The 10,144-nt window shown below is 56.4% G+C and overlaps 1 protein-coding gene across 3 annotated transcripts; it reads left to right on the forward strand.

Annotated features, from left to right (window-relative positions):
* The first annotated feature begins 770 nt into the window (after positions 1-770).
* Positions 771-4,889, forward strand: RPL38 (ribosomal protein L38). Of its 3 annotated transcripts, none has more exons than XM_077753917.1 (4): positions 779-878; positions 2,555-2,726; positions 3,986-4,108; positions 4,813-4,889. In XM_077753917.1, exons 1-4 carry the CDS (start codon positions 870-872, stop codon positions 4,836-4,838), a joined length of 330 nt encoding a protein of 109 aa, XP_077610043.1. In that variant the 5' UTR covers positions 779-869; the 3' UTR covers positions 4,839-4,889. The 3 variants fall into 3 exon arrangements, with proteins under 3 accessions (XP_077610064.1, XP_077610043.1, XP_077610054.1); XM_077753928.1 differs by having other exon boundaries at positions 2,588-2,726; XM_077753938.1 differs by lacking the exon at positions 2,555-2,726 and having other exon boundaries at positions 771-878.
* Positions 4,890-10,144: the final 5,255 nt, after the last annotated feature.

Below are 10,144 nucleotides of genomic sequence, written 5' to 3' on the forward strand. Positions count from 1 at the left end.
GTACATAAGAGGATCCCTTTATTTAAATAGGAAAGTCTCTGCGTAGATGCCAGACACACAGATCTAATGAAAATAGTAGATAATTAGTGTTCGGTCTTTAAATCGGATCTGAAATAAAGCCTAGGAAAGCCCAGGTGAGGGGCTGGGGGTGGGGAAGGTAAAGAGAATGAAGAGAGGAGGGAGGCGGCCCATTTCAGTCCTCGATCTGCACTTTCATATAGGCCAGAAGGGGGCAGAGATGCTGCAACGGGAAGGATAAACGCCTATGTAATGCTTGACCCTTTGCAGACACCGTACCCAGTTTCCTTCGGGGGAGGGTTTAACCGCCAGGAAACGGAAGTCTCGTTCTTTTCCGGCCTCTCTTACTGTTTGCAGTGAGTGTCTCTTGGGCGGTAAGAGGGACTCTGGCGGGTAATCCGGGGTAATCCACGACGGAGTGGGGCCTGAGGAACTCGAGTGTGGATTGAGGGTGCGGGGGAGGAGTATGGAGTGCGACGGGGTCGGCATTTCGGGGGGGATGGGGAAGAGAAGCGGGGGTCGTCACTCCCCGCACCCTGTTGACGCCAACGTCTGTCTTCTCCGCAGGTGCCGGCCGTGCGCTCGCCTGCGCCCCTCGTAACCATGGTGAGTACGGCCCCTGCCGGGACCTTCCGGGAAAGGCGTTGGGCCCCCGCGGCGGGAGCGCCTAAGCGGGGGTCTCCGATCCCCGCTAGGGGCTGGTGGCGGGGGTCAAGTCACGGCCAGAAAAAGCAAGTCTGNTCTCTTCTTACTGTTTGCCGTGCCGGCCGCGCGCTCGCCTGCGCCCCTCGTAACCATGCCTCGCAAAATTGAAGAAATCAAGGATTTTCTGCTCACGGCCCGGCGAAAGGATGCCAAGTGTAAGTGGGCGCCTTCACCGTGCGAGAGGGCGGAGTGGTGGTGGTGGCGCGCGCGTGGGGCGGCCCCTACCCCGAGCGCCGTCCCCGAGGAGGCTGTTGCGGGGAGCGGTGGTTCTACGGCGCTTCCCTAAGGAAAACCTCGTTGGGCAGCGTGTTTCCTCCCTCCCTCGGCTAATTGTGAACGTTGTAGGAGCCGTGCGTAGTTAGAACAGGGGGTGCGTCCCGAGTAGAAACCTTGCTGGGTGGGGGTCCGGAAAGGTGGGTCTCCGAACCCTTACTCCGGTGCGGCAGGCTGGGCTGTGGGCCCGCGGCGGTCGGTGTCCTGGTGATTGACACGTGGGACTTGGTTTCCCGACGTGTGAATAAGGGAAAGGGAGGGGTGTTGAGGTCCGAAGCCTAAAAGAGCAAGCGTGGCCGCGGTGCCCGCGTGATCTCGGCGTTTGCAGCACGTGTGGGAGGAAGTTCTGTTCTCCCTTCGTTGTAGTTGCGAGAGGTTTGGAGGCTTGTGCTTAACGCGGGGTAGATCTTGACTTCATGCCTTGGAGGGAGGGTTGTTTATAGTTCGAGCGAGCAGGGAGGAGAGCGAATCTTAGCAGGCTCCACGCGCAGCAGAGTCCCAACTCGGGCTCAACTCAGGACGCTGGGATGGTGGCTTGAGCTGAAACCAAGCGTTTGGTGGTCCCTCAACCGCCCCCCGGGCACCCCTTTGGAGTTTTTTTTGTTTTGTTTTCTTTTGTTAGTTTGTTTGTTTTTTAGCCCGGAGTCCTCTCTGCTACATCAGATACTCCGAGATAATCTGTGGAAGTGGAGCTGTGGATGGAGGCAGCTCGGGCCTTGGCTGTCCTGTCCCATGGCTTGTCCTGGGAAGGATGGTGGGAGGGGAGAGCTTTGTAAGGGGGAGGGGGTCCCAGTGTCCCTGTTACCTTTGATCCTCTGGTACTGTTTGTGATGGTGGCCATCTGTGGGAACAAGTAGCCTCTGGTAGGAACGCCTGCCTGTCCGAGGGTCCTGGCGGCCGCAGGTGACTGGTTCACATCCCAGGTCTGTCGGCAAGTAGCCGTCCTCATCCACTTAAACAGCACATTACCCTTTGCTTCAGTTGAAGGCGGGATGCTAGCATCTGTCCTGTGGGATTGGTGCCAGGGTCACATCAGAGGGTCCTTTAGAAACTTTACTACGGTGAAGAAATGGCACCAAATCCGACAGATAGGTTGGTGTTTGACTTTGGGGCCTGGTTTTACAGTGTGGCCTGGGAGGTCCGAGTTCCGGTCCTGCAGACACGATAGGGTGTGATAGGGTGTTCCGTGTCCAGACTGAAGGTAAAAATATGCATAATAGAAAGTTTATTTTTTTTGTTTTTAAGTTCATTTAATTTAAGAGTCGAGTGCACGCATGGGGCGGGGCAGAGAGAATCCCAAGCAGGCCCTGTGCTGTCTGTGCGGAGCCTGATGCAGGGCTCGGTCTCAAGAACCATGAGATCGTGGCCTGAGCCAAAGTCGAGTGAGACACTTCACCGAATGAGCCCCGGTGAAGCGTAATTACTGTAAGTGTTCATGTCACTGGCCCCAGTGCCTGCTCTCCATGCTCCGCCACGATGTCGGAGCGCTGGATCTTGAAAAACTGAGCTGCACCCGCAAAGCGGTAACTCCCCGCCCTCTCCCTGCAATCCCTGGCAGCTGCCATTCTACTTTCGTCATGGACTGTTCCAGATCCCTCCTGTGAGCAAGAGCCGGGTCTGTGCGATCGTGACTGGCTTGCTTCATTGGCGTGGCGACTTCGGGGTTCTGGCGTCTGTCAGAATTCCCTCTTTGAGGCGAATGATCCATCGCATGGATGTGCCACGTTGGGGTCGGTGGGCATTCGGTTTCTACTTTTTGGCTTTTGACTCTTGCCTCGAACACTGGTGTGCAGTCTCTTGGCTCTGCTCTCGGCCCTGCTGGGTGCGTGCCCGGAAGTGGGGTTACTGCACGCCCTGATGTTGGATAAACATTTTTTCTTTAAAAGACCCGTGGGCATCACCCACAGACGGGTCACCGGGTTCACAAGCATGCAGCAGCCGCTGGGGGCAGCGCAGTGTCCTTGGCTGTGACACGCGGGTGTTAATATAGCACAGCAGGTTGGTGTGAATGAAAGCCCGGGTTTCTGAGTGTGTTAAAACATAAGCGGAGGCAGCCATTGCCTGGGGCGGGCTTCAGTGCTGCTTCCCGTGCTGTGGCCTCTGTCTCCAGCACTCACTGGCAGACGCCCGAGTTGTGGCTTGTGAGTCCAAGTTAATCTCGTGCTGCGTCCGTGGGGGCTGATTGCTTGTGTATTCGTCTGGTCAGGTGCTTGGGCTGAGCCGCTGGAGCCCTGCCTTCCATAGTCTCCAGGCTCTTGATGGAGGTCGATAATCTACTGGTGACGATAGTGCATTCTGGGGAGTGTGTGCTGCCCTGGAGTTGGGTGGGCACAAGAAACATGTAACGTGCAGGGAGTGAGCGGCCACGGGCAGCAAATCTCCAGCCCTGCCCTGCTAACTTGGGTTACACTTGGGGCTCCTTGTGGTCACGCTGTGGTCCTGGGAGAGGATTTGGTGGTAGGAAAGAGGCTGGAAAACGGGTTTCATGAATTTAAGGGAAAGCTTTAGCACGTATCTCACTGCAGGTGATGGGGTCCTGAAGCAAGCTGTTGCCGTTGCCCCGGGGAAGAGAACTGGAGGGAAATGCAGTGTCTTGTTTTGAGGGAGACAGACAGACAGAGAGATCCTACATACCGGAGGGAGAGGGAGGGACAGAATCCCAAGCAGGCTCCACGCTCAGTGCAGCCCACAGGGCTCGGTCTCGTGAGCCTGGGATCATGACCTGAGCCAAATTTAAGAGCTGGGCGCTTAACCAACTGAGCCACCCAGATGCCCCGGGAAATACAGGTTTCTGACAACTCTTTAAATACTGAAGCCGTAGAGGGTCTCTTGTTTTCTCTTTCAGCAGAGGCCGGGCGCGGGGAGGGAGCACTGCCCTGTCCGGGGTTGCGGTCCAGAGCGCCGCTTTCTGCATAAATGCAAAGCAGGTGAACCCCGTGACGTCTCTTTTGTGACACAATTTAATTACTCGTTCTGGTCTGTTTGGTAGCCGTCAAGATCAAGAAAAACAAGGATAACGTGAAGTTTAAAGTCCGCTGCAGCAGGTACCTTTACACGCTGGTCATCACAGACAAGGAGAAGGCAGAGAAACTGAAGCAGTCGCTGCCCCCAGGTGAGTGAGTCTGAGGCCGGGGGCCGGGGCACCAGAAATGTGGAACGTGCGTGTGTCTCCATCTCGTTCCTTGAGGTGTCCCCAGACTTCGGAAGGTGCATTTGTGGCGCGTCCCCAAGTATCTCTTCTTGCTGTTGGCCGTGCAAGGGGTGAATAGTCGTGACTTTCAGAGTTCGTCCCATACCGGGAATCGTGTCCTTGGGGTTGGGGGGACAGTTTGTTTTGTTGCCGGTCGCACTTTTCTCATGCATTGTGGGTAACTCGTTCCCTTCTCCCCACGGCCCTGCAAGGTGCTGACTGTACTGACCCCCAGTGGTGCGGGTCGGGAAATGAAATACTGCAGGCCGTGAGCACGGGTTAGACAGGGTCCATCCTTCTGGGGGAGGACCTGGCGCGAGTGCTGAGTGCCCCCAGGGTCCGCCTCCTGCCTCTTCACAGTGAGAAGTCAGCGGGTACGGCCTGGCCTTGTCACTGCTTGAGACCTTCCTGAAGGCTGAGAGAGGGAATGTGTTTTGTTTTCTATGTTGTGGTTGGTGGTGTTACCTTCGTTGTGAAATACTTAATACTTGGAGCAGAGGCACCCTGGTATGCTTACTTCCTGAACTTCATTAGTTCTCTTTAGTGTAAGTACAGAATCAGACAAGAGTAATTCAAAATAAAACATATGTTCTAGATGGCTCACTTTCCTATCTCTTTTCTCCTAGGTTTGGCAGTAAAGGAGCTGAAATGAACCCGGCACACTGATTTGAACTGTATTAAAATTTTAAAAATTAATCTTAAAGTGTCCTTTGTCTTTGAGGCGGGAAGGGAATTACCACTTGGTCACCGCTTTTGGTGGGAACAGTCTGGGGGCCCGGGTTGCCACCTCCTTGTGCCCCTGATCTTTGACTGTGATCCCAATGGACAAATAGCCTAAGTTTGAAAATAAATAGATGGAACTGGAAAAGCCAGATATTTGTGGAAGGAAGCCAGCACACCCTCGTGGGATTTACGTCATTTAGGTAAAGTGAGCTTCCCGAGAATGAAAATGATAGTTACAGGTGGAGTTGATTAGCCTTGGAAGTACTGAGCCTCCCACCAGAGTGCTGCTTTCTCTTCCACTGCGTGGAAGGTTCCCCTGTCGCAGGGGCAGGCCTGAGGCTTTTCGTCCAGACTGAGATGGTTTCCTAAGTGCTGCTGCTCGAGGTAAAGTGGAGCGTAGGAACGTGTGGGATGGGATGAGATGATTGCTGCCAACAGAGGAGCCTTAGTCTAGCGAACTGGGCCAGGCTTTCCAGGGAAGAGGGGACAGGAAACCTCCTGGGACTGATGGGTGGGGCACCTGGGGGGCCAGTCAGTCAGTTAAGCGGCTGACTTCCGCTCAGGTCGTGATCTCACAGTTTGTGGGTTCGAGCCCTGCATCAGGCTGTGTGCCAACAGCTCAGAGCCTGGAGCCTGTTCAGATTCTGTGTCTTCTCTCTGACCCTCCCCTGCTCACGCTCGCTCTCAGAAATTTAAAAAAAAAAACAGTGATGGTTAAGGGTTGGAGCCAGGGCTCCTGCCCCAGATCTGAGCCTGGGCCTCACGGCAGTGGGTGAACATGGAGTTCACAGGGGTGGGGGGCGTGCATGGGCCAAACAGGCCCCTGAGCCCCTCTCCCGGCCGAGCAGTGCGGGCCCCGCAGCCCCTGAGCCCCACTCCCCGCCGAGCAGCGTGCGGCCCCGAGGCCCCTGAGCCCCACTCCCGGCTGAGCAGCGTGCGGCCCCGCGGCCCCTGAGCCCCACTCCCGGCCGAGCAGTGCGGCCCCGCGCAGCCCGCGCTCCTTGCAGGTTCAGTCCAGGTCCTACCACTTGCCCGCCAGCACGACCTCGAGAAATTGCCTCCCCGTTGAGCACCGTGCCCTGGTACCAGCCCCGGGGAGGAGCTGCAAACCCACTGCCCCTTGACCTCTGAGTCCCCGTGGACGAGTCCCGCAGGGATGGGGCTGAGCTCACACAGAGACCCAAGCTTCCCTTTGATATAGACGACGGTGCCCCAGGGCCGGCAGGTGCCCTGTGCCACAGCAGGGCAGGAAGCCCCCCGGACCCGCTCCCCTCTGTGAGGACGCCCGGTGGGGTTGGGCAGGCGCTGTATGACGCACAGATTTGAAGCAGAAAACACGGGCCGGCCAGGCAAGTGCCTCCACACGCCGTGATCGGTATGAGTCCTGTGGGCTCCCGCGTGCGAGCCCCACACGTGGCTGCGTGAGGTTCGCCGGACCGCCTTTCCCGGCGTGGCCTGAGCTGCCGCACGGACGGTTCCGGCACAGAACTGTTGACCCCCCGGTTTCTTGTAAGGGTAGAGGAGCTAATAGGAAAGGTTTGGAAGCCTCTCTGGCGTCTGGCCATTGAGATGAATGGGGGCCGTGTCAGGATAGGCCACAAGGTGGCGACACACTACAACAAATGAGCCATCTCCAGGGTTGGTTGACAAGCTCAAATCCGTTCCCAAGCAGCTAAGTGCCTGAATTCATTGGTTGATTTATTTTTTTTCTTTTCCTATAGAAACTTTAAGAGTGTAAGGGGGGTTTTGAGTCCAGTCTTGAGCAGCCTGGGTTTTTTCCCGGAGGGGTCCATGGGCTCTCAGTGGTCACTGACCAACCCAGAAAGGAGCACCTTCCGTGGCTCCCAGTCTTCCCCATTCTTTGGGTGTTTGAGATTCCCAGGAAGAGGCGGGCTTACCCCTCGGGCTCCCTTTGTCCCAGCACATTGTCCAGAGACCAGCCCCAGCTCCTAGGAGACAAGCCCTGTGGACGTTTGTCTGGCCTCCATGTATAGAGAACGCACCTTTTAATGCCGCGGATCTCAGTGGGTCTCAGCACTGGCTCGTGCCTTGGAGCCATTTGGGGCACTTTTTCAGAATTCAACACTGCAAGGATTCTGATTCAGTAGGTTTGAGGCCTAGGTGTGTTCCAGGCCCTCAGGTGGCCAGGGTCACCCGCCGCTTCGCTGAGGTCGGCTTGTAGGCTCGGGTGAGGTCGTTCCTGTGGCACACCAGCCGAATGGCCACGTGTGGGCCACAGCGGCCAGTTTGGAATGGGCGCAGCTGCTGTTCTCACTTCAACTCCGTAAAGAGTCCCAGGAGGTCTCCTGTTCCTGTTCTGCGGTTTTGCTTCTCCGGCTTCTCCGGCTTCTGCCGACCTCGGCAGGCCTCTGGGGAAGCGGCTAGAAGGATCACAGTTGGTCACTGCCTCGCTGGGTGCAGACTGGCCCAGCAGGTTTGGGTGATCCCCGCTGCACCCAAGTGGCTGCAGTGATGGCCTTGAGGGCGAGCCTTTGTAGTTGGTCAGGTGTGTGCAGGCCTGCCCCTTGCCTCACCCCCTCCCTCTCTGGGGACAGAGCCCCAGCTCTGGCCGGAGGCCCCTGCACCAGGTTCAAGGTCAATCCCCCCAAGGTGAGACAGGCCACTTCCCAGGAGGCAGACCCCTCCCACTTGAGGTCTCCGGCTTCTCCCCTAAAGCACTTACAGTTTGCTGCTGAGATCTAACCTAAAGGAATGCCAAAGCCTCAAACCTCTGAAGTATTCCAGGGTCAGCAGCTGGAGCCTTCTGCGCAGAGGGATGGGGGCGGGGGGGACCGTGTGTGCCGCACCTGAGCGGAGCGAGCTCCAGGGCCGTGGCTTCTCGTCCCCGCCTGCCCAGGGCCCTGGGACATCGCTCCGGGTACATTTTCCTCTGCAAGCAGCCATGGCCGTCAAAGACCAAACTCCATGTGTGAAATGGCCCTTGCCTATCTCTCCCCATCTTATTTTTTTTTAATAAAGGTATTGGGGCGCCTGGGTGGCTCAGTCGGTTAAGCGTCCAACTTCAGCTCAGGTCATGATCTCACGGTTCGTGGGTTTGAGCCCCACATTGGGCTCTTTGCTGACAGCTCAGAGCCTGGAGCCTGTTTCAGATTCTGAGTCTCCTTCTCTCTTTGCCCCTCCCCTGCTCACACTCTGTCTCTCCCTGTCTCAAAAATAAATAAACATTAAAAATAATTAAAATAAAATAAAGGTATTTATTTTAAAGTAAAGCTTCTTGAGGTGTAATTTACAGCGAAATTCACCTTTTTAGCGTACAGTTCTATGAAATTTGACAAACGTTTATAACAGTAGAACCACCACTGCAATCAATGTTTCTGTCACCCAGAAAAGTTCCCTCTTACCATCCCCACCCCCGGGGGGCGATCAGCCCTGATCTGATCCCTGCCCCTGCAGTTCCCCATCTCTCCTTGCCATCCCCCCCTCACTACCCGCCCCCCGCATCAGAGGACTCTGGGATTGTCCCCTTCTACACCATTACGCTATATCTTGGCTCAGAATCCTCCCCTAGGACACCCCGAGTTAAAAGGCCCCCCTTACTTCCCAACACCAGACTCTTGAAAGCACTGACCCCTCCCCCCTGAGTGGGGTCAGGGCTGCCTCTCCTCCCAGTAAACTCTAGACCCCATGCAGACAGGAGCATGGGTGTTTCATTCATCGCCGTATCCCCTAGAACAGAGAAGGGGCTCAAAGTTTGTTGGATTAATGAAAGCTCCTACGGGGAAAGGCATGGTGTCTGGCCTTCTGTGCCTCCTGGGTGCCTCCGCTTTGGGCATGTGTGGATGAGATGGCCACACCCAGGCTCTGACTGTCACCCGACCACAGATCCGCACTCCCTCTCCTGGCCCCTGGACCCTCTATGGGGGTCATCATAGGGATGTCAGTGGTCCACCTTCCTCAGGCTGCCACGCTTTCAGGGCACCCAGCTCCCCAAGCCGGAAACTCAGGAGTCTCTCTGGAGTCCCCCTCTTCACTCCAGCTCTCCCTGCCTCGCGACCACCCATGAGACTGTCCCACCCCAGCACGACGCGTCCTTAACTCCTCCACTCCCACTTACCCCCTGATCTCATCCTTGTCTCAAGCCTCACCTCTCCTCACCCGCCCCCGGCGTCCTGCGGCCACACCACGGTGTTGGTGTTTGCAGTTCCTGAACGGGCCTTCTCACGCCTGGGACCCTGCATACTCGGGCCAGGCGCCCACAAGGCTTTACCAGATCACCGACTACCGCCAACCCGATCCTGATCTGCCAACTCCACTCTGCTTTGCTTTTCTCCAAAGCCCTCTCTCTAAGATGGCAGTTTGCATCTTTCTGTGTGCGCTGCTGTTACCAGCCGCCCACTTGAGCGCAATGCCCTCTGGCCAAGGGTTTCCGTGGGCTCTGTTAAGTGCCTGCAGTGCCCAGCACGTAGTAGCTGCTCAGTAAATGAATGCTGTTGATGGTCTTGTGTGTTCCTCCTCCCCCCCCCGTTCCCCCACCCACACCCAGATGTCCAGTGCTCTCCTACCCTCCCCACTGGTCAGCTGGAGGGGCCCTTCCCCAGGGACCTCCTTACACTTTCCCCAAAGAATCAAACTGCTTTTCTCAGGCTCCAGTGTTTCCAAAGCCGAATGTCAGTTGTTTGGGCAGATGGGCTGGGCGCTCCCAGGACAGAACCACATCTTCCTTCTCAGTCCACGGAGTTTACAAAATGGGCACTCACTAAATGATTGGGAGTGAATTTAGAACTAGTGACCCAGGGGCAGACTTGCTCCCCGCTGACCCTAATCTGCCAGCTTACTTACTCTCCTCTGGGAGCCCTAGGAATGGCTGCCTCAACTCTCAGGCCGGGATGGCACTGCTCGCAGTGCTCACTGACCATCTACATCCTGATTTTGTAAAAATAATGAGAACCCAGGGACCTGGAGAACACAGTTAAGAAACAGGAGGGGTGGGGGGGCCTGGGTGGCTCAGTCAGCTGAGCCTGGGACTCTCGATTTCAGTTCAGGTCATGATTGCAGAGTTTGTGTGCTGACAGCTTGGAGCCTGATTGGGATTCTCTCCCCCTCTCTGCCCCTCTCTCTCTCTCTTTCTCTCTCTCTGTCTCTCAAAACAAATCAGTTTTAAAAACAACAGGAGCTCCTTCCACCTCTTTGGCCCCTGGGGCCAGGACAGAATCCACAGCAGGAAAAAGCTGCGGATTCCAGGGCCGACCCCCTGCAGCCAGATTGCCCTCCCAG

The sequence above is a fragment of the Crocuta crocuta genome, unplaced genomic scaffold (genome assembly GCF_008692635.1).
Source record: "Crocuta crocuta isolate KB4526 unplaced genomic scaffold, BGI_CrCroc_1.0 scaffold50, whole genome shotgun sequence".
Lineage (NCBI taxonomy): Eukaryota > Metazoa > Chordata > Mammalia > Carnivora > Hyaenidae > Crocuta > Crocuta crocuta.